The following is a 24,421-nucleotide window of genomic DNA, read 5'->3' as shown; positions in this document are numbered from 1 at the left end:
ATGGGAAAGGGCAAAGACAGCGTTGCTGAAAAGAAACATAGCAGAATCAAATGGGAAAGTAACTCACAAAACCTGGAAAGCTGACCACGGCGGAGAACGAGAAGTCAATTATCTAGAATAAAAAACACAACGACAGGGCAATAGAGCTGGTGTTTTTTAAGGCATTTAAGACAAACGCGTTGTTGGCACAGGAATAAGCCATTAGTCACATTTAGATGGTGAAAGACGTGGTAATCCCCAAGGAGGAGGTCAAGCCTGTCTGTCACAAAGCATCTGCCCTGCTGATCCTTCAGCAGTAGCTGAGCTCAAGCCTTTCCTGCCTGGAGAGCTCGTAAACAAAAACAGCATCTCCTTGTATCATATTCTGGCAAATTGAGCGCACAGATGAACACAATGATCATTTTCTCTAACAGACTGATTTCGCTCTGCTGCCACGTGGATGGATACAGATCTTTACAACCTCGTCCAATAACAACAACCGGCACATCTATCATGGAGATAATACTATAGTCTCATTTTATGGGCTTTATTTCAAACTGCACTGTTTGCTACACTTTTATCTCACCGTTTATTTCCTATTACACGTAGTGATCTGTTTTTATTTTTTGTTTAATTTTATTGAGCTCTTACACTCATCGAGCCATTTTATTTTATTGCCTTTAGTTTTTTTTCTAGCTACTCAATTTTGTTTTATTTTGTTGAGCTCTTTTCTGCTTGAGCTGTTTCCCCCTCATCAAGCTATTGTACCAATTTATCTAAAATGTTGCAAAGGTGTTGTTTTCCTCCAGGACAGCATCAGCATCAGATCTTCCCGGCATAAATTCCTCAAAACAGTATGAAGGGATGTACTCTTTTCTTCTAAATTTGTGTTTCGTTTTCTTCTTATGACAACAGTGTGAAGCACTTCTACAGATTCAGCAAAACAACCAAACAGACTTGTTGAGCTGAAAAATTACCAATTATTTTTCCATATTTGTAGCCAAATGAAGTTTAACAGATTTACTACTTAACTTTACATGATTTTACCACAGAATCATCAACTAAACTCCAATAAATGGATTTTGACTCCCTTGTACAAAGCATGGCTTTTGGATTAAAATCGTCTTGCCTTAACACCCTTGAATAAGACAGAAGGTATCACACAAGGAGCCTGGGATGTTGAAGAGTGCTGTTGTGTTTCTGCTTTGTTTGAACTCACCAACTGAATTCCTATCAGAACTTTTAAGATTGTTTAAAACCTTGAAAGGCTGAAGAATTACAAACAAAGCACAAAACTATTTAGTATCAAGGATTTCACATTATGTTCACACCAATTTCAGGTGACGATGGTGTATTACTAAAGGTGACCAGCAGGTGGTATTTGTGTACTGCCGTTTACTGATCAGCGGTAACACAAAGCACACAGTGAGGGGATCGCTTTCCTTTTGTATGATTATCGACATTCTGCAGACAGCAATCAAATGAACGCCGGCAATATTTTTCAACATTTGACTCCATAGCTCCTGGATTTTTTATTCCAGAGCTACATTTAATAAAACATTCCCTTTATATAAGGACACAAATCATCAAGGTAACAAACTGGGGGGAAAATAAGTACATACAGAGCACACTTAACCAGTCCACATGATTAATATGTTTAATAACCAGCAGATTTAGATCCCAGATGTCCACAAAATAAATAAAAAGATACAGTAGGTTTTATAAATACTGATCCACATCAACATCAGTAACTACACAGCAAAAGATGATTGGAAAACACAAGAATCGGGTCTCGGTGTCTGATTTGTTGATCACACGAATAACCTAAAATGAACCAGTCGTTAGTTTGAGCTGTGACACTGACGTTCACGTCAGAATGTTCACTTGCAGCTCCCAACCAGGTAAGTAGCTTTTTTTCTATCTGTGACAAGTATGGCTGTCAGAGAGATCAGGGTACATCATTCAGCCCAGCGCTACATTAAAGACCCAGTGGACTAAACTGCAAATTGCCTTTAAGTGGAACGATGAAACAGCAAATCCTTTCAAAGGGAAACTGCCCAACTGGCAGACAGCTGAAGTCCTATTTTGACTACCTTTGCACATCATTTGGGGTGTGCGAAACATCACATCTCCATGTGCGACTTTGTAACAACCGCTTAATTCATAGCATTGCACATTTACATGTTCTGTGGCAGACAGACAAACATTGAGCGAATGTGAGTGCGTCTGCCCTTTCAATGTCCCACTGACATTTATTGCACTGCCAGTAAATAATACAGGAAATAATGTTCCGCTTTAGATTTTATATTTCAGGTATAAATTTAAATTTAAAGTTAAATAGTGGAAATAATGGAGTAAATAGTGGAGTGTTGACTCTCCATATGATCAGCAGCATTAGCATCCAAATCACATACCCACAAGTCTTATCAAACGCATAGGTCTCAGAGCTCCATTCGTCCAAAAAACAACAACAAAATAAATGCAGCTGAAAGATGTGCAGATAGCTCAGTAGTTATCAGGCTTTCCAAAATAAAAGAATAATTTAAAAAGGCTGCATGAATTGCTGCTTTAATACACTGACCGTATCGCCAAATAACACATTCAATTTTGTTGACAATTCATTACGACTCTTATCTACCACAGCTAACACTGAATGTTTTGTTGGTTGTTTTATTGTAGCATATTTTAGCAGAATATTGATTGTGAGAAATAAGGATTAAATGAGTTTTATGCTGGAAAAAAAGAACACCTTTTTTAAGCCCTGAGCTGTGCCTGCGGGAACAACCTCCACCCATCAGAGGGTTGGGTAGTAGCCAAAGACATCAAATGTCATGTGTTATGTGTAAAAAAGGAAAAAAAAGAAAAGAAAATGTCAGTGATGATTCAAATGAAGGTCATTATTTCACATCTAAGAGTATGAAGCTGCACAAATAGAAATCACATTTAATCTCAGAATTACAGTTTAAGATATAACTGCAAATATGGAATACTATTTCCTCACTTATTTTATCTGTAATTGTATATTTTTGGTTTTCACATTCTTGGCTCGCTTTTTATCCCCGCTACGAAAACAATCCTCCATTTCATTCGTACACCACACAGTTTATAGAATAAACTCCATTGCAGTCAGTCCAGCAGCTTCCCAGTTGGAGATTTATTCCAAAAGATCCTGTAAGGGGAGAGAAAAGGAAGTTGAAATTGACTTGTGATGTGATTAGGAAGGATACAGTGGTGCTGGCTTGTACTGGAAGAGAGATGACAGCGAAAGCTACAATCAGAGAAGCCACGATGCACTGACCTCGTCTGAATCCTCTCCCACTGTGCGCGACCTCCTGTCGCCATCCTCCTCTGCCGCTGCTGAATGCCCCTCCTCCATCTGTCTCAGCACTGAGTATCTGTAAGTTGCCTCACTGATAAGAAAGTTATGTGGCAAAACCAGGGTGAGTTGTTTTTACTGCAATCTAAGTGTTTAAAATAAACACATTAAGGCTCATTAATAAATTTTCATTACTTGACTGGGAAGCAGTATTTTCGGATGATCAATACGGCAGCAGCTACCGCCACCGCAGACACCAAGATCACTGATGCAATAATCCCGGGGTGAAGCCTTAACCCGGCCTAAAAAGACAAATGAATCCAATAAGATCTAACAGTGGGGTAGTTAAAGAGCCCATAAACCTAACAGCTCAGTTCATGAAGTGTGGCAAAGATAAAAAGGAAATACAGCAGGAGATATGACAGCTGAACAGCGGTGCATTATAAATCATAGTGGTGGGGTACATCCCAAAAGCTCAGCAGCAGGGCTGCAAGTCTCTGGCCAAGAGGAGAAACTGATGCAATCCGGATGACATTTCGTCACATCGTACTGCAGATCACTATAATATCTTTAAGTCGGGCCTGTCCATTACATGATTTGGAACAAAGTACGACAAAATTAATCTCTGTAGCAATAATTCAGATGGAGCGTGACCAAAATGTGACATTGAACACGAACAATTTTGTTTGGTGGTGCCAAACAAAATCACAATCACAATCAACCAAACAGAGATGGGTGGGGTTTGATGGTTATGAAGCTCATTTTTTCTCTTTTGTTTACTACTGGCAGCATTTACACATGGAGACATGATAAAGGTATTGAAGTACAAACTAAGCATTAGAACAGAGAAGATGATTTAAGCGACTTTGAATGTGGCGTGGTTGTTGGTGCCAGATGGGCCGGTCTGAGTATTTCACAAACTTCACCTACTGGGATTTTCCTACACCATCTCTAGAGTTTACAGAAAATGGTCTGAAAAAGAGAACATATCCAGTGAGTGGCAGTTCTCTGGGAGAAAATGTCTTGTTGATGCCAGAGGTCAGAAGAGAATGGCCAGACTGCTTCGAGCTATTAGAAAGGCAGCAGTAACTCAAATAACCACTTGTTACGTTATGCAGAAGAGCCAGGTACCACTCCTGTCAGCTAAGAACAGGAAACCGAAGCTACAATTTTCACAGGTTACCCAAAAATGAACAATAGGAGATCTGAAAAATAATGCCTGCTCTGATGAGTCTTGATTTCTGCAGCAACATTCAGATCAGTATTTGATGTAAACATGAAAGCACGGCTCCATCCCGCCTTGCATCAACGGTTCAGGCTGGTGGCGGTGCTGTTGTAATGATGTGGGGGATACTTTCTCGGCACAGTTGTTGCTGACCATGCCCCTTCCTTTATGACTAAAGTGTACCAATGTTCTTATGGCTGCTTCCAGCAGGATAATGCAACATGTCACAAAGCTCAAATTATCTCAAATTCATGACAGTGACCAGATCACAATCCAACAAGCATCTTTGGGATGTGGTAGAATAGGATGAATCATAGATGTGCAGCAACTCTGTGATTATATCTTTTCAATAAGAACTACAATCTCTGAGGAACGGTTCCAGCTCTTTGTTGAATCTATGCAACAAAGAATTAAAGCAGCGGTGAAGGCAAAAATGGGGTTCAAGTCAGTACTGGCAATGTCTACATAATAAAACGCATGTGTAGATATGCAGTAATACACACACACTGGAACAGGAACCCTAACCCATCTGTGGTTCCAGATAAATTTGAAAAACAGCAACGTCTGCAACACAAAGATGACGAGGTGCACAGTAACACTGAGTGAATTCAGAGGGGTATAAATATGCTTTAGGAAATGGAGTACTGTTCCTCCAAAATGCATCAGTCTCAGTCATATATCAGCTTGTGCTTTTAGACTTCCAAGAAGTGCTTCAGGCTATTTCACTACAAGTCAACAAGCTGAGACCAGAGATACGAAAACTTAATCTCCATCTAAATTAAAGTAAGTCCACTGCACTATGGGTATAAATGGTTACATCGCCATAAATTAGGGACCGTGTTTGTAAACTAATTTAACTTTTACCTCGAGTTTATCGGATCTCATTACTCATGCGGCCTTACATACCTGTTCAGACATCCTTGTTACCTTTAAAGCCCGGCTAACTTATTTTCATTATGCAGCCTCGAACTGTGAACATTATAGCCTGCAAGGATCCAAACTGAAGCGATTTAAAAGCATTTAAACGTTGTTGTTTTTTTTGGTCCGAGTATAGTCGTAAGATCTACAGCTGTTTACTTCCTGCTTCTGCTTTTTTCACCTGTTTCCCCGCCCCTGTTAAAGCACACCATGTGACATAAAGTTATGTGTCACGTGACCTTCCGATGGCCTATTTAAAACTTATTTTCAGACCTGTCGTTTTTGCTGCAAACGATCCGCTCTTAAAGTGTGATAGTACTTACAAATGGTGACGTATGTGTCTGATTACTTTAGAGAGGAAGTCAGTTTTAACTAATGATCCTTTGGCATGTTTTTTATTGGGTCCTGTACTATATAAAGCACTGAGATCATGCTTGAAATGCGAGACAGTTCCTTATGTAACATTCAGTGCCTTTTCGAGGCTGTCACACAGTTCCTGGGACCAGTTTTGTGAGTCATAAGCGCATTAAAATTCAGAAATGTTGATTTTTCTCTGTCCAAGGTCTTGTTTTGGCAGCTTGTAACTGTTAATTGGAAACAATACATTGTGAAATTGAACATTTGTCACTCTGCTATTGTTTCCTGAATTTCTACAAATAATAAAGCATTTCCCAGGATGTGATTTTCTTTTCTGCCATTTTTTTCTTCATGGTTAGGCAACAGTTTATATCAGGCTGAAAATAATGATTCAAGCTGGTATCAGGCGCTCATCAGGTGTGATGAGTGATTTGGCGAGACTGACGAAAAGACTTGCCAGCCTCATGAGCAACCCGCCTGTTGTACTCCCAGTTACAGTTGCAGGCCATGAGATCCTAATTTTGAAGATTTTTACATGCATTGAGTATATTAAAAAAAAATCATCTTCCTTTATCCTTGTCCCAATTCTGTCAAATTACTCATTTTAAATCCAGATAAACACAAGAAATTCAAACCACTGCTATTTCAAATTTAATTTAATTCACATTACACATACGCACAGCATGGTTTTATGATTTTGTGACACCATAAATTATCTGTATTGTAACATGTAAAACTGAAATATCACAGATTCAGTACGTTCTTTCAGGAAGCCCGATAAGAGTTTGCCAGCCAAGCTTCATGAACAGACTCTTTTTAGCATCACATGTGCGAATGAATAAGCAAGAACTTTCAAAAAGCAAGTATCTGTATTACATTCCCAGGCTCTTACTGGCTTACATGACACTACATATGGTGACACAAAGCTCCTGTTAGCTTCCACAAACGAACGGATAGACAGAAAGTGATTTTTTTCTGAATTGGGAATTCAATACCGATCAATAAGCTCAGCTGATAAATCCTGAAGCCATTCATCCACTTTCAATTTGATTTATTATTTTTGGCTCTAATTGACTTCAAGTTATGCCAGTTCATAGTACTTTCCTGTCTTTGGATCAAAATAGCAGTTCAGGCAAGGATCATAGAGCAGATTCAAATACTCATCCTCGTTCTCCTCTTCCTTCACTGACTCATCTCCTCCTGCAATAAAGCCAGAGAACCATTAAGCGGCACTGGGTATAGCTGTTCAAAAAGTACATAACTAACAGTACAACAGCGATCCATAATGGAATTTGCACAAATAAAATGTATAAGTGTAAGACATCATGTTTTTAATGCACACCGGAATAGCCATAGCAGATATGAATAAGAGCCTACTCTGTCAGCTGTTACTGGAATAAAATGAGAAGTCTGGATGGTGGGGTGACCTTCAGACTCAGGTGGATTTAAGTTTTCTGCCGCCGCCATTTTTTTCTTCATCAATCAAGACCCAAGACACCCAGGCCCAGTACCACATTATGAAGCTGTAAAGAGATTCCCTGTAATCCCCACGACTTTAAAGCATGAGAATTTAGCTGTTAAATTGACGGGCAGTTAAACACTAAAAAGGTTATGGAATGCTCCGGGACGAACATTTTATCTTATCAGAACTCGGGCAACAATAATGAAAACTAATTATAAGACACATTGTGTAAGAGCTTTAAAAATGATGTTGTAAACTGGAAAGGTTTCATCAATTAACCTTGTCCATGTGTCTAGGGGGTACAGACCTGTAATGAGCCTGTCTCTTGTGACCTTTGGCATAATGTGGAGGACACAGACCTTCACTCTTTTTTTTTTTATTCTTAATTAGATACAGTTTCACCTGCTTTCCCACCATGTTGTGTGTAGTCTTTGGTGGATTTCTGTACCCTAACATTTCTGCAAGCTCTGACATCAGTGAATGTTTCCATTAGCTGTATCCATTTATGCCATTAGTGTTAATGCTACAGCACTGGATTGTTTTCTGTCTTCCTGACTTTCACATACAAAAAGGCAGTCTGCAGGCAAAGGGACTAATATGAAGGTTTCTGTACCTCTGACTAGACTTCCCCCATTGTTCCATGTGTTGCCTGACCTTCTCTGCTGGCTGGGAGGCATAATAGGAGGGCTGAGCACATCCATCCATTCCCTAGGGAAAAGACCATAAAAGCAGACAGACATGACAACACATACCATTACACTTACCAACCTACTCTATGACATTTTAACAATGAAGTCCCATCATCGTGGGTTCTGAGAAGCCCATCTAAGCTCCCACTGTCCTTGAGCCACTTCTCCTGCAGCTCCACAGTTTTACTTGAAGGATCACTTATTAGATTTTGACTCAAGCTGTGACTTCCAAGTGTCCACATTTGGGCACGGAGTAGGGGTCTTAACCTTGCCTGCTTCAGAGAGAGCATGACTTCATTTCTCTCTAAATGAGTTTATCCTCCCTGTCTGCGATGTACTCAGGCTACAACTATACATCAGTCATTTTCCACTAAATGAAAACACTGCTCTGTTTTAGTATGGCGTAACAGATTACAGCCAGAGGAGAAAATATCACAAGATGAATTCTTTTACTTGGAGGCAATGCAACATTCATTTGTTAAACAGCATCCATAATCATTTTTGGCTATACATCAGTTGTGCAATTATGCATTAACATCTTCTGCCTTTGGACAAAACCTCTCATGAGAACACATCATAGCATATTTAATGAGGAATTACAGTATAATCGTCTTATGCACAATATTCTCTGCTAAGCCCGCCTCACCATCATCAAGTGCAGCGATTGATAATGTCACTCTTTCTCAAAACAAAGTATTTTACCTAAACTAGAAAACCATTCATGCTATCTCTACAGTGTGATCCTTTACACCATGGTGTACTTAATACTACTACTTTTTATTTTCACTGGCTCTACTCTTGTGTCCATGTTTTTAATGGGAAATCTTTACTGGGAAATATTAAAATACAGAAATTACTTATGAGCAGTCCTCTTTAGTGATGTGGTCTTCTGATAATAGCTAATAAAAAAACCCTCCTATGATCAAGAGTAAATTATATGATACATTAAACCTACAGAAAGAAGGTTTCCTTTTTTATCTGATCTTCCCATACATTTAAGCGTACATTCATTTCATATTCTTTATGTCTTTAAGTGATAAAGTGCATTATCTCTGTTGAGGCTCTGATTTTTCTTTCTAACAAAAGCATCCGCCTCTTCTTTTCAACACCCATTTGACTGCGTGATAGGCAGGAACATTGTACAAAAGTTAATGGAAGCAATTTTCAAGGACAAAAGCCTCTGCTACTGAACTGTAAATTGAACTTCAAATTGTTAAGTGGGACTTGGCAAGAGTGATTAAACTCTTAGATTTTCAAGTCATTATAATCCAAATATAGACCAGAGATAAAGGGAATAAATTGGTTTTATTCAATTAGAGAAAGCACACTGCTTTTGCACAGTGGTTGAGTGTACTGAAAATGAGCTTTCTAAATATCTCGAAAAGAAACAGTATCAAGAAACTCTGTTTGTCTCACACGGTGGTAACAAAAGTTCACAATAGTATGTAATGTACAACTGTATTTCTAGTCAAAGTCTCACTGACAGCCTTATTTGCTGTTTCAACTTTAGCATTCTAGCCAAAGGCAGACACAATTATTACGTGCAAAGAAGCATGTTAAAATGCCAGAAAAGCCCTGGCAACATTAAGCACAGCAATCGGGGCATTTTAGCTGTCAGGGAAGCTGTTGCTCTCAACAGCAAGAAAGCCTTGCAGTGGTGCCAGGATGCTCAAAAAACACCATGATAGAATTCTCTGTAAGGGTGTCTCAGAATGCAATGCCTAAAAGAAATGAAAGAAAACAACGACAAATCCTGTGCAGCTGCTATTCAGTATGTAAATCGAGGCTTACTTCGAAGTCTCATTTCAGGACTACAGCTGTGGAAGCTGCAGAGCTCCGTCAGTGTTTGTGAACAGTAATATTAATTTCAGTGGTTATTCAATCAAACAGCATCGCTTAACTAGATATTTGCCAGTCGGCTGGATGGATAAATTTGAAATCTTTAAATCTGCATGATACAGTAATGCAAATACAAAGATTTCAGCTCAAGGAAGTCTACACATGTCCACACCATGCTACCTTGGTTTTCATCAACAAATCAAATGTGTTTGAGAGATGGGGGTTGCGTAATTTCAGTAGTGAAACCGTGATGCAATTCTTTTGTCTTCTTTTGTAACCTACAACATGGTTGTGTAACAGACCACATGGTTGTCTATATTCACAAAGAGATGGAGGTGTGCAGGGACGCGGCTCTATAACTGCCAGCTGTGGGGCTACAGGATTTCTCCAGAACCTTCCAAGGTGAACTGGATCTATTCGTACCCTGCCGCAGTTTGTTTTTTTGTGTTTTTTAGATGCATAAAAACACCTGAAAGCGAGTTTGAAATAATGGTATTCAGTGTTGTGAAGTGGGCAGTAATATCCTCCTAGTGTTAATCTGTTAAATTGAAAGTATTTGAGCTGTATTTCTGAGACTCTTTCACCTTGTGCTCTAAATCAACACACTGAATCTGTTCCAAGAGGTGTTTGACTCAAGCCTTAATTCTGAGCTATTTTCCCCTTCAAGGAACATTAGAAGAAAACACACACACACACACACACACACTTACACACACAAAAATGATGGTTATAGAAAACATTTTACTTCATCTTGCCTTGACAATGACAAATCCTATTTAACTTACGAGTACGAGAGGGGCCGGGGGGGGGGGGGGGGGATCTAGTCATTCTCCTTTCACTGCTACATAATGACAATCTGTAATTCTCAACACATGTCAAAGGATGTTTTCAGAAGTCTTTGAAAGCTTGCAAAATTTCTTTACCTTTACTTGATAAACCTCTGGTGGTTATTTACTTTTTTGGGGGGAGGGATGCGTTTCTCCAACTTCTAAAATATCTTTTCTGTTATTCTGTTTCACACTTTATAAGCCTTAAGTTGATACTGGATATAACACTTTTTTTTCTTTCGCCCTCAGCAATACAAAGCCATCCATCAATATTCTTTCTTTTTGAAGAGAATTTTATTTGGTTTTAAGCTGTAGGTAGGCAAAGCAAGGTGGAACGTGTCTTATGGCTGTTTTGCATTATGAATTACTGAACCGAAGCCCCTGCTGTGCAGAAAATCTAACACGTGCATTTTGAATTCAGGTGAATCTGAAAGCTGATGTCTACTGTATAGCAAACAAACAAATGCTTTAACAACTTCTGACAAGTCTGACAAGCACAATGACACATCTTCGGACTGCTTTCTTTTACCTTTGCTCTGGGCAGCTAATCAGAGGCACCACTATCAGAAGGAAATGAACACGATCAAACTCTGAAAGCCCCACAGATGTATATCTTGTATATGAAATAATACCTTGAAGCCTCTATTTGGAGGGTGGGGATGGAACAGTACTATTCTCCTCTATTAGCTTCTCTATTACTATTACCCTTATCAATTTTGTGTTACGAGAATAAAAGAACTGTACCTACCACACCTCCAGGTTATTTGCACTCATGTGAGTAAGGTTAGCCCCATTCAGAAAATCTACCTGACAGCTGACATTTAGCAACAAATATTGCACTGACTCATAACCATCCAATCTAGATGATGGAGCCAATTATAAATAGAGGCTTGAAGGTACACACCAGCAGGACTTTAAAAATTATATTCTACTTGCCGAAGTTATCAACAATTTAAAATATGTGTCCATTCATTTTAAATAAAGGGTCTCTTAACCCTCTCAAGGCAGGCGTTGCCGATTTGCAACAGTTAAAAACTAACAACCTGATTACCCCACATACATATTTTATGAGTTTTTTTTACTCAGAAGTACCACTGCAGAACTTGGTTGTGCATTAGCAACAAAAAGTTTAATTTGAGCCTGAGAGGGTTAATAGTCAGACTTCCATGTATAATACACTGGAATGCTAAAAAATAATGTGTAAAAAAAAAAATAGTGTGTGTAATAACACACACTTCTTACCTGGGGTTTGATTGCAGGAAGGGGTTCATTTCCGTCTGATAGTGGTGTCCCTGATTAGTTGGCTAGAGCAGAAGTAGAGGAAAGCTGTGTTAAAATGTCACCAGATGCTCCAATGCAAATCATTTTTCCCAAGAATTCTCATTAGGTTCAGTTGAAAAGACCACCAAGTACTCGATTAAGGCGCAAAAAGGAAAAAGATTTACTTGTGCAGCACATCAAAATCGAAAATATTTTTTGGTTCAGAGTGACCTGTTTCATTCAGTAAGGCAGTAATGAAGGTCGCCGCCATTTGACTCCTTTTTAAGCCCAGTCGCCCTGTCTCTCTATGAAAATTGTGCCACAACACTTACCTGTAACTGATAAGTGTCACTGGGCCTTTTGCTACTGTTGTGCACATCGTGTCGTTGAGTCAAAGGCAACTGCTGCAATGTGCTTTGATATTTCACTACTTTTGCAATACAGGTTGAGTCCTTCAGGATCAAGAGATAAATTTATAATTTTTCCTGTGCAGATTCATGAATTAATGCATTTAATGCAGTCTTGCCAGAGAATTAAACTGTGCCATGTCGTGCTGTGAGGTGTCACTCAGATATAAATAAAGCATGAGGAGCAACATTTTGTGGAGACACAGCTGTTCAGGACATCCACAAAGTTGCCCGTTCAAGGCTCCCTGAAATTACACATAAAGAACATCACCTGAGAAAATTAAGCTAAGTGAACATTTTTCTTTGTTAACAAAAGCTTTAGTCCAACCACAAATTAGCCTTTACTCTTCTTCTTCTTTTTCTTCTTTACAAATTAACAGTTGATGAAAATCTTTGTACTGCAAAAACCTAATTCTATGTTTTGTGCCTTGGCATAAAAATCAAGTATGACAAATCTGAGCAGCAAGGAACAGGAGGGATGGGTGAGCAATAAAGGGTGAACAAACCGTGATCAAGTAATCCGTGGAATCTAATAATGTGTTCAAAACTTTAGATGTCCCTATACTCTGTAAGTATGAAGGACCTAAAGCATAGGTAGAATTACAGGTAGAAGACAGCAATGATTTCCTTTTTAATATATACTCATTTTCAGCTGCATGAAACACAAGCACATTACCCTCTCCATCTTGTCAAAGTTAAAGACCATATTATAGCCTCAGGAGGATTTTTAAGCGTAGTGGCTGTTAAAGGCTATTACATTACATGACTTTGATGAAGAAGCACTCATGTTGAAGCTGCAGTCCTTACAGTTCTTGAGTTTATTTTAGCTATCTGTATGCTTCCGTACCTTCTTTATCTAATCACCTTCTTAGAATAAGACAGGACCTAAAATTGCAGCCAGCCTGTGGAATTCTGCTGGTAATATGGACCGAGGATGATGATGATGATGATGAGTTACTTGCCTGTCAAGGGATGGAGAAACTCTGGGGATCTAGGAAATAGCAACCATTTCTATATTCCAACTGTAACATTAAACCCAGTACCTCACATGGTCGATCGCACCTGCATGAACTCCAGTTTCAAAGAGAGCACTAAGTACATCTGCTGCCAACAGAAGTGCATCACTTATTTTGAACAAACATCACCTCGTGACCAAACAGCAAAATGTGGTGAGGATGTTCAATATAGCAGCGCTGGCTGTCAGTAGCTTGGGAGTCAATGTGATGACTTGCCTGGCACACTATCTGCTGTGTGTCTGCGAAGCCCACACACTTCTCATTTGCTCTTGGAGCTGACATCTATAATGTTTGTATTGTCTCCCTGGTGGAAACACCTTGGACTTTATTGACTCTTCCCTTTATATATCAACCATTATACATCCTTTATTCCCCTGTATGCCGGATCAAACAATCAGAAATCTAAAGAGCTTCACATGTATCTGATCGACATAGTCTTAGGTTCTGATTTCTGTTTCTGCAACTATCTATTAGGAAAATATTAAAACAGAGCAGTGCATGTAAAGTGTTTGTTTGGAAACTTATGCTGCACAAACCTATTTGGCAGAGAGGTCGAGTCAACAAATGATAGATAATTTATTTCCATAGCTTTCTGCTTTTTTTAACCAGGTATTTTCTTTGAGACAAATGAATGGTGGCTGAATTCCCCTCAAGTGGCTATTTTCTATTATTTATTTCCACTTTACATCTGCCCATGAAAAATTACAGACTGGGTTGTATTAGAAAACTAAATCTCAGACCTCTCACTCTTCATTCCAATATAATTTTTGTAATAACACATATAATAATAATAAACTCCATTAAATTTAAAGACCCCGTCCTAAGAAAATCAAATATTTAGGCCTAGACTTGTGTCCATAATGTATTTTTTATTTGGTAGAAGACACATCATGAGAAAAACAAGCAGTTTTTCTCACGATGAAGGTTTTTACCAGTGTTGTTCCAACATTCAGATAGTCAGGATTTTTGTATGTAACAATGCTAAGAAACCAAACCCATCAACTACGAGGTGGAAGTAGCTGGTCAGAGATGAGAGAGATCAACAGTGTTTATGTGTCATTAACAAAGCATTATTATCTGTTTGCCAAAGCAGAGCAGTCAAATTTACAAATTAATCCCAGCGGCTTCCTCTCCTGCTTAACAAAGCACACACTTTGACAGCGTGATGCACCGCTGAGTCTCCCTCAGTGCAGCAGGAGAACTTGTGAGTGAGTGGCACTCTGAGACGCTGAGTGAGGGGTGGCTGCAGGACTGTGGCGGGGTCTGGATAATAATCCAACATATAACTGCAGATTGATCGTTTGATTTAGTAAAATCATTAAAAAGAAAACATTTGGCACTTCGATTTATTGTAGATTTCACAGTCACATAATCATTAAATCACTTTAACTTTTTAATTACCAACTTCCCATTAATTAAAGTGATATGGCTAAATGTTTTTTAAATCTTTAATTCCATCGTGAGATGTGTTTGACAGGGTAACTTTATGTTGAAGACAATTTTGATGCCAGAATTTCAAATTAGTCAATTTTCTTTATCAAATAAAAAAAAAAAAATCACTCTTCAGGTTAAATTACTAAAAACACTGCTTACATTTTTTTTTGTCTCAGTCTCCCACTTGTACAGCAATTATCAGATTTGCAAATGTATCATTTTTATTCTAAAATGACACTGCTGTAGCCATGTGTCCACAAAGAATATGTTTCACATCTAGGACAACATGCCACTGTGTCAGAAATCTAATTCGTCACATTTAATCTATAATGTACATTTTTTTATGGAGATTATACAATTTTATATGCCACTGGCTCTTCCCTTGATGTAACCTTTGCAAATCTACAGCCTCTTTTGATGCATTTCCAAAATCTCTCATCAAAAGTAAGCTTAGTTTAAAGTGATAAAACTAAGTGCATGCTATTCACGAGGTCACCACAAAGTAACCAGCGTACTCCCCCCATGGTCATAAAACTGAATCTGTTAGTGTTTCTAAATACGTAGGATGCTTACTGGATCCCAGACAACTTAGAAAATGAAAGAGAAATTTATTTTACTTTTTTTATACAGAAAAAACTATTTTTTATGAGATTATTTTACAGTGGCTCATATGCATGTTTGCTTAACCACAGTGTGTTGTGATCTATCACAGGTCATTCTTTGTGGGATACTCATCCTTAACAAACAGGGAGAGAGCAAGACTGTATGCCGTTTATTTACAAGGCTCTTCTACAAAGATTGCCTTGTTCAGAGCTTAAATTTAAATACAGTACTTAGAATATCAGGTCATAGGACATTCTAACAGCTGTACTTGGATTTAAATACTGTGCTGCCTACAAATAGGAATGAGCTACCAAAAAAATATGAAACTACAATTATTTATCTGCCATTATTCTTGCACCCTTTTCTTTATTTCTTTACATGTAAGACTCTTTATTGAAGAATTAAATAATAACACTTTTTTATATAATATATATTTTTTGTAGTGTTTTGTTTTCAACATTGTAATGGAAGCTTAGCACATGTTTGTCTGGAGGTTAAGTTTAGTCTGCACTGCCATAAATCACAGCAGCAGAAACCACTTGAATCACAACATCCAGGGTCCAGAGATGGATTATCATTGCCAATGGAGGAGTCCCAGCCCCAGACAATGACTATTTAGGTCTTGAAATCACTTAGTGTCTTTTTTTTTAGAGAAATCTATCCTTTTGATGGAAGTTTTAGGTGTTAGATTCACTAAAATGTTATATCTCTATTTCTCTTCATTTGTGGTCTGTTTAATGTGTGGTATCTTTCTTTATCTTCCTCACTTTCACGTTATCAGCAAAGTGTTTTCTTACAATACTGTTGGTGGTGCTGTTGCCATACATTACAATTATAAACACAACAGCTAATTGAAAAAAAAGAAAGATAGAAAGAAAAAAAAAACATAACTTCAGGGCATGATAGAGTAAAATGTAAATCCTAAAGTGGGGTCTAAAGATACATGTCTTTATTGGTGGCCACATAATTGTGTCCTCAATAGAAACAATGAGGTGGTAATCCCTGAGGTAATAGCACTATTCATTGTGTCCTTAAATCTTAGGACATTAATGGATACCTGAATATACAGAAATGGTAACAGGCGTATAACTCAAGAATTTGTAATGATTTTATTCACTGGGGATCCTACAGTGGACTCAGCAGAGCCAGGCATGATAGTGTTATCTCTCCATAAGTGAAACATACTTTTGTTAATGGACCATAGATCTAAATGACCTTCAATAGCCGAGAGAAAACTGCACCATCTTTAAATTCTAAAAAGATCTCTGGGGAAATTTTCAAATGACCTAAATAATTTTTAGTCACTGAGGGACCTGTGGATATTGCGCCAGTGTATATTTAAAAACTGGAAGAGGCCAATTAATGTATTTCTATCTCAATAACCTTTTATAATGCAAAAACATACTGGTGGAAGAGGTGCATTAGCACTTCATGGTGGTGTAAGTTGGGGTTTGAAATGGAAATGAGCAAGAATGAGGATCAACCCGGGTCAAACAAAATATTCGAGACAGGAGGACAAAAAGAGGAACAACGTGCTAGTGATTGTAAGTGGTAGATGAGCTGCACATGTGCTGCTTGTTAGTGAAGAGTCAATAAAATATGAAGAGTAGCAAAGCTGAACAATACAGACCAGAGAGATGTGGGTCCATGTAGAAGTATCGTCACTGCTCATGCTGATGCTGACATTACACCGGTGGATCTGAGATGCACTGAGGCCCGAGGCTTTACATTCATCTTCCTCTTGCTCTCTTTTTAGGCTAGCCAGCATTCGAAGCTCCTCATCATCTTGTGTCTGCGGACTGCCGAGCAGGTCCGAGTCGCAATGACTGGAATCAACAGGCTTTAGTGTCTCATCTTCTTCTTCCTCCTTCAAATTTATCACCAATAAAACGGAGATTACCTTTTTGGGAGCAATCCACAATACAATACCTTGCACTTAGTCACAGTCAGATATACACACTGATATAATGTTTTGTGCAGACAAATAAAGTACTGAAAGTCTTAACAATAAGCTTTAGTCCCAGATAGAGCTCAAGGCAATTCTGGACATACGCCATTGTTTTGACCCACTGAGGAAATGTCTTTTAACTGTGGATCTATTGATTTAGCAGACTATGGTAACAGGATTTTTCTGACAAAGTGTAAGGAAGTCTTGTGATACCCTGGTGACGAATCAATAGCAGTCAATAAACCAAGGCTGCAGGGAGGGAAACAAACTCCTTGTCATATTCATCAGACAATCTTTCAGTCAAAGCCTTCACTGCATGTTGCCTGCTGTAGTTGGCACAAATCAGCAGTCAGGAGCTACACTGATGAAGGAAACTGGGATATCACTCAGCAGCAAGTTGTGTAAATGCAGAAAGCAACCATCAAGTGACAGATCTCCCTTCAGGCCTTGTGATCGCTTCAGTTGACTATCCTCTGATCCTGGATCGTTTCAACTGGTGCTGGGGCCTACCTCAATTTGTAACAGACCATAGACTGATCCGGCAAACCTTTTCCCCAGCTCTTTTTAGCTGTCCAAATCAGCAGTGATCACACATTACTATGAGTAAAGAGAGACAGCTGGGTGTACGAACATCAAAGTTTTTAATAAGCTGCACATTTGCCACAAGGACTCCAAACCCCCACTTGCACATCACAGTTAGAGCTCAGCACCTTTATGACTGCATACTAAAAGAATTGAGTTAACCCATCTACCAAAGATGGAATTTAATCAAAATAATTTTCATTAAACCATGCTGCATTAATCAATTTTCAAGGGGGTAAAACATATAAACATTAGCCCTCATTTCTATTCTGCTGTGGACTCCAACAACTTCAGACAAACATGTCTGGTTGTTTGAGCTAGCCTGCTCAGTCTCAACTTTTTTTCTTTTTTGCCACTTGATAACTTTGTGTTTTTGATGTTTGGTCCTAGACAAATATTGTGTAGTGGACTCATCAAAGCTTTTTTAGTGGAAACAGTTGCCTACGGGGCTTGTTGTGAGTGACTCAGACTCAGGCTCAGACAATAAGACTGCAAATTTGCAGTGCATGAAACCAAAAAATGTGCTTGAATGAGTCCAAAAGCTCTGTAATGCTGCAATTTTAATTCTCTAATTTTGAGCTATGGACATCCCCTTACCCCACTCATTTTCAGCAAATAATTGAATTGAAACAATAAAATTAAAGATCTTAAAGTAAATATAAAAAATATGAATAAAACAAATATTAACTTTTTCTTTTCAATGCAAATGAACACGATTTTTCATGGGTTGTAAAGTGTGTCTTCACTGGTCAGTGTGACATCTTAATGAGCATGCCATCCTGGGTGTTGACACAATAAGAGGTGATCTGAATCTCTTTTTTTTTTCAGCAATAAATTTGAGCACTATTCAGCTATGAGTAACTATCACAAAAATACTGAGCCATGATACCGGGTGAGAGCTGATGGTTGTTAAAATTGTAACCCCTACCTTGTGCTGTTTTGAATCATCCAATTTGACTTCTTGCAGGAGTCTTCTACAAACTGATATGCTGCTGCTCACATCAAGAACCCGGTTTACTTTCTCTGAAACTCTTGGACCACGCTTCTGTTCCAGTCCATTAGGTGAGAAGCACCGTGTGGGAAACAGCCCAGGTTCAGCTTTCCCACTGGAATGAGGCTGCATACTGGTGTTACGTAGAGGTGTTAGGTTCACATTATGAGATCCAGGGTGACCTTCAAGTTGTGTTCTGGGAGATGTAAGATTGGACCCACTTGTTTGTTGATGTTGGAACATGGTGAAGTTGTTATCCTGAAAGAAATACAAGGACACCATTGGGAAATAAAATTATTCAATTCTATCCATTAGTTGATTAATGTTTCTGTCGTGCTCTCTTTTGGTGTTTGAGCTTTAAATTAACCTCACATTTATAATAGCATTTTCTTCTTATCTGCTAATCTCTCACACCTTCAGATTTAGCGCTGCAACTCGGTATTGTAGTTTCAAACCCACATCCTACTGTACCAAAGAGATTATATAAGATACTGCATATGCAAGAACTACACTGGTCGTCTCAGCATTAAAAGGAATACTCAACACAAAGAGATCTGCATATCACACATTTAAGTCTGTATTCTTGAAAGAGACCTGATCCTTTGCAGTTCGTTTCCACATTGAGATTACAATCTGGATTCATACCAGCAAAAATGAAGAAAAAAAAAAAACCTTGGTGCTGCAGTGGTTAGCACTGTTGCCTCACCATAAGAAGGTTGTAGCGCGTGGCGAACACTAAAGCGGTCGCGCCAGAATGTCACGCTAAAAAGAAAGATTCTTTAAAATACAAGGGGGAGCAAGCAAGTCAGATACCACGGGCACAGAGAGGAATGCAGGTCTGATCAGAAACAGTTTATTACGCATTATTATTATGCATCAACACTACAATGAGCGGGTGGAGGGAGGTTTGGAGTCTTCTCCCACCCCCATTCTCTGCGGCCTGCTGGAGCGGGAGGGCTAGTAGGAGGAGTTGGCCGTCCGACTGCGGTCTGGGGTGTGGGGCCTCCCTGCTGCTGCGGAGTCGGGGTGGTCTGCCTCTCCCCACCGCAGGGAAAAGGGTAACACCACCTGGGTCTGGGTGCAATTCCCCCCTCCAGGGGCAAGGGTACCTAGACCCGGTTTGTAGAGTACGCTTGGGGAGTGTGATTGTGTGTACAGCGTCTCTTTATGTCTGTCTCCACGTTGGTTGAGTGTGGAGTGAGTGCATATGAGAGCATGAGGGTGGGAATGGATGTTTGTGTCTGTGTGTGCCTGTATGTCTGTGTCTATATGTCAGGTTGGGTATCAGACGCCACCTCTCTGGGGACACCTCAGGCCCTCCAAGGTTTGGAGGCCTATCTCCACCCACCACCACTTCCCCTGCCGGTGGCGGACTCCCTCAGGTGTCGGTGTGTTGGTGGTTCTTTGTGTCTGGGGGTGGGCGTCCGGGTACACACCGGCTCACTCCTTGGCGGCCGCTTGTCGGGGCCTGGGGCTCGCTCGGGCCCCTTTGGAGGTGGGGTGCCCCCGGCCTCTCGGCCTGGGGCTCGGTCACTCAGGTACAGCTGGGGGCCGGCGGAGCTCACGGGCGCGTCACTGCAACTCCCCCTGACTTCTGCTCCGCGGCTGCTGGGCGAGCCCTCATCTGGGACTCTCCTCAGCTCTTACTGGAACAGTGGCGCGGCTGCCCCTCTTCCATGGTCTCTTGTGTTCTGGGGGCCTCTGGATGTCTGGAGTTTTGATCTCCTCCATACCTGCTTCACACCCTGGAGGACGGGGCTGTGGCCCCCCCACACTCCCTAGCAGATCATTACATGGAGAAACCTTTGGAATGCAAGCATGCTGATCCACACAGGTATGCACACATGGGTATTCACAGACGCGGACTAAAGCTTTCTTGGCTGCTGCCTCAAAGCACACTGTGCGCTGTCTATCTTGCGTGCTGCACAATATCGTTTATTATTTAGTAAATATTGATATCTATGACTAGCTAGTTTATTGTGATGGTGCTTTGTTTTCTCTATTATTATGTTGCTCTTTGTTGTTTGCTGCCTCCTCTGTTTGTTTTTTTTGTTTGTTTTTTTTTTTTTCCATACAGGTGACCCAGGAGTTCTTTTTTTTTTTTTTCTCTCTCTTCCCCCCCCTTCTCACCGTCTCTTCTCCCCTTTGGTTTTCTTTCTTTCTCTCCCCCTCTTTCTCTCATTCATTCCCCCTGTCCTATTTATTAAAAAAAAAAAAAAAAAAAAAAAATGACAAAGGATGAACTGAAGCTCTGCCATCACGTAATGTCGCATACTGCTGTTTCTGATGTCATTTAGAAAAAAAAAAAAAAAAAGAAACAGTTTATTACTAGGCCAGGGAGCACAAATAAAACACCCTTAAAATGTACATAATAAAATGTTCGCTCTCTACTAAAAACAATTCTAAAACCCGTAAAACTACCATTTTCTACATAAAACACTAAAAACCATGCAATAGAAACAGAATAAAACCATGCAAACAAAACAACACTCATAAATAAACACTAAAAATCTGAATAAAAACAATATACAAGATAAATACAAATTTCCACTGTGTGACAAGGTCCTAGGTCAGGGGTGGGCAATTCCAGGCCTCGAGGGCCGGTGTCCCTGCAGGTTTTAGATCTCACCTTGGGTCAACACACCTGAATCACATGATTAGTTCGTTACCAGGCCTCTGGAGAATTTCAGGACATGTTGAGGAGCTAATTTAGCCATTTCAATCAGCTGTGTTGGTTCAAGGACACATATAAAACCTGCAGGGACACCAGCCCTCAAGGCCTCGAGTTGCCCACCCCTGTCCTAGGTTAATACTGACCAGCCAGATGGGGTCTTTATGTGCAAAGTTTGCATGTTTTCCCTGTACTTACTTGTAGGTTCCCTCTGGCTTTCTTTCACAGTTCAAAGACATGCTTGGGGGTAGGTTAGGTTAATTACTGATGTGTTAGCCCTGCGATAGACTGGTGACCTTTCCAGGGTGTACCCTGCCTTTTGCTCTGTGACAGCTGGGAAAGGCTTCAGTTAAGTAATCAGTTAAGTGGAAGAAAATGGATGGATAAAAATAAAACCGTTGACCATCCTGAACCAAGGTAAGTAAGTGTAATCAACACAGATGTAAAAAGCTAACTACATCATCCAGATGCTGGCACTGTGTATTTAGCTTTTGGAACATACATGCAGTACTGTATGTGCAGACAGAGAATAAGGGAGTTCTACTCATATGAAGTTGTTCTTTTACTCTAAATCTGGATCAAACTTAGAACTCATCGCAACAGTTATAAAAAAAAATATGACAATAGTAAAAAAAACTAAAATTACAAATCACTTGCATTAAATACCTCACCCTGAAAAATAGATGTATCGCACTCATTTTAATAAATGCTGCTCCTAATGGAATTGAAAGATTAAGTATTTAAAACAAGATGCTGTTTACTATCCTCTCACTTTTCACGTCAGCCATTGCCAGTTCTTCATACAATAGAAAGAATCACAGTTGTGGCATACTCACAACCAGATTGTTATCACAAAAACATTTCTTTGTTCATAATGTAGTCTTTGTTTCTCATGAATTTAAGAGCTCGAAGCTTTCCTTGGGCCTTGGAGATCAATATTTTTTCCTTATGCTGTCTGTTTTTTTTTGGTGTTTTCTTTCATCTCTGAGCTTTGTTGTGGGGTGAAAGGTTATCACAAGCCCCTTGAGGTTTGTAGCTTACCGGCTCTATATGTTATTTGTTTTCCCTCATTTTTCAACACTTTATCAATTTTTTACATTCAGGTGAATAAACAATATGTATTACTGAAATCCTGATACGGGTGCTTTTATGAGCCTGAATGCATTTTAATGAACTAATTCACGGTCCATTGGCTTAGGTACTGCATTTAAAAAACTGCACTTCCCTGAAAATATTGGAAAAAAAAAAAGATAAACGAGGTTTTAATGTATTTCAAAGTAGTTTATACAATCAAAGTTCATTTCTTTATTTTGCTTTTAATATTTCTCTATGTTTAAGAGCAAATGCTTGCTCAAAAGAATTGTATGAAGCTGACGCAACACCTTGAAAGATGATATTGCTCCAAGTTGAGAAATGAACAACCTGACACAAATAAATCAAAACCAGGTTTTATATGCAAATCTTATTATTCCATTACATCAATATATGTACAAAACTGAAATCTCTGTCTAAATTTTCATTTTTTTTCCTAAGTATAAGGAAAAATAATGTTCTTTTAAATGTCTTTAGAGCAAAATTATTATTTACACAAACACACAATCTGCAATACCTGTCCAAAACAAAACAACACTTTAGAAAAACATATACATGACTTATTTAGTTTAATATCTTGCTGTAAATTTATTTCATGATAGCAACTGAGTTGTGTTTTAAAAACGAATGCTGGTATCAGAATCTACAAATATAGATAACAAAAGCTTACTACACAAATCCAGTGTCTGTCTGCAAACCCCTCCTACACAATTAGGAGTTGGGCAAACAAGCTTGGCACACAGGTACATCTTAGACACCTGAAAGTTCTTATCTATATATCATATATTGTTTGATCCTATATTGATGTCATGATGTTGCCTAGCAACCACCCACCTACAGCCTAAAATGACCCATCTGTAGCATCTATGGACCTTTAACGCCTTATAAAAAGGATTATATTATCTTAATTTTCACAACAATAACAATAATTTAATGACTAATTATTCATATTATCAGTCTGTCATGTTGCCTAGCAACCACCTAATAGCTACCTAAAATCACAGACCAAACAATACTGTAGCACAGTTATGTGTTAATATAAAGATTCCAGTTTTTTTTCACCAGATAGGTGTTCGCAAGACATTTATTTTCAGTTCCTTTGAAACCCAAACATTATGTTCCAATTTTTTATTTTATAATTTTGTTTAACTTTTATTGGTTTATATCTGTGGAAAATCGAAGATACAGGAAACATGCTATTAGCCAAATCATATGTCACAGGTTCAAGGCTCACTAGAGCGAACTCCCGGCATATCGTTTTCAACCCCCCCACGGGCTACTCGTGTTAAACATGATATATAAGTCACTTAGATAACTTAAAAATGTTATTGTTTGGCTTTTTTCAGTGTTTTATTTGTTCGTGAGTAAATCGGTTTGGCTAAGATTACAGCTGAATAAACATCAAACGGAAAACTGATTAAACAAAAGTGTGAGATGATCCTGTGAAGACCGACCCAGTGAAAATTTAGGCAGTGGTGGACCGGACCGGCCAACCCCCACCTCTTGTAATCACCTCCAACGGTTCCTCGGTTTTGCAAATTTTTACTGGAGGTTCATTCACAACAACAACCAGGTAGTTGCACCCCTAACACGCCTTACCTCCACTAAAATATACTTTCTCTAGTCCTCAGAAGCTGAAGCTGTCTTTGTCTAACTAAAGAAGCTGTTCACATCACCACCTGTTCTTGTCCATCCTGACACCAAGCTGCAGTTTACTGTGGAGGTAGATGCATCTGACTCGGGGGTTGTGGGCAGTACTCTCTCAATGCTCCAGTCCACAAGGCAAGCTGCAGCCCTGTGCCTTC

At 39.2% G+C, this 24,421-nt stretch overlaps 1 protein-coding gene across 7 annotated transcripts in view; it reads right to left on the bottom strand.

Moving 5' to 3' along the window:
- Window positions 1–1,622: 1,622 nt before the first annotated feature.
- The window catches only part of cfap20dc (CFAP20 domain containing), a 38,404-nt gene continuing 15,605 nt past the window's right edge, over window positions 1,623–24,421 (bottom strand). For 3 of the 7 annotated variants that reach the window (XM_026167465.1, XM_026167466.1, XM_026167467.1), the window contains exons 12-19: window positions 18,791–19,111; window positions 16,963–17,232; window positions 11,855–11,916; window positions 7,871–7,965; window positions 5,427–6,995; window positions 3,491–3,597; window positions 3,278–3,389; window positions 1,623–3,148 (exon numbers count right to left, since the gene is read on the bottom strand). In XM_026167465.1, coding sequence (XP_026023250.1) covers window positions 6,877–6,995; window positions 7,871–7,965; window positions 11,855–11,916; window positions 16,963–17,232; window positions 18,791–19,111 — 867 coding nt within the window. In that variant the 3' untranslated portion in view covers window positions 1,623–3,148; window positions 3,278–3,389; window positions 3,491–3,597; window positions 5,427–6,876. Of the gene's footprint in view, window positions 3,149–3,277; window positions 3,390–3,490; window positions 3,598–5,426; window positions 6,996–7,870; window positions 7,966–11,854; window positions 11,917–16,962; window positions 17,233–18,790; window positions 19,112–24,421 lie in introns of those variants that run through there. The other 4 variants (XM_026167468.1, XM_026167469.1, XM_026167471.1 and 1 more) reach the window with 4 other exon arrangements.

The sequence above is a fragment of the Astatotilapia calliptera genome, chromosome 5, assembly GCF_900246225.1.
Source record: "Astatotilapia calliptera chromosome 5, fAstCal1.2, whole genome shotgun sequence".
Lineage (NCBI taxonomy): Eukaryota > Metazoa > Chordata > Actinopteri > Cichliformes > Cichlidae > Astatotilapia > Astatotilapia calliptera.
The sequence above is the reverse complement of the archived record's forward strand: the minus strand, read 5'-3'. Positions and strand labels throughout refer to the sequence as shown.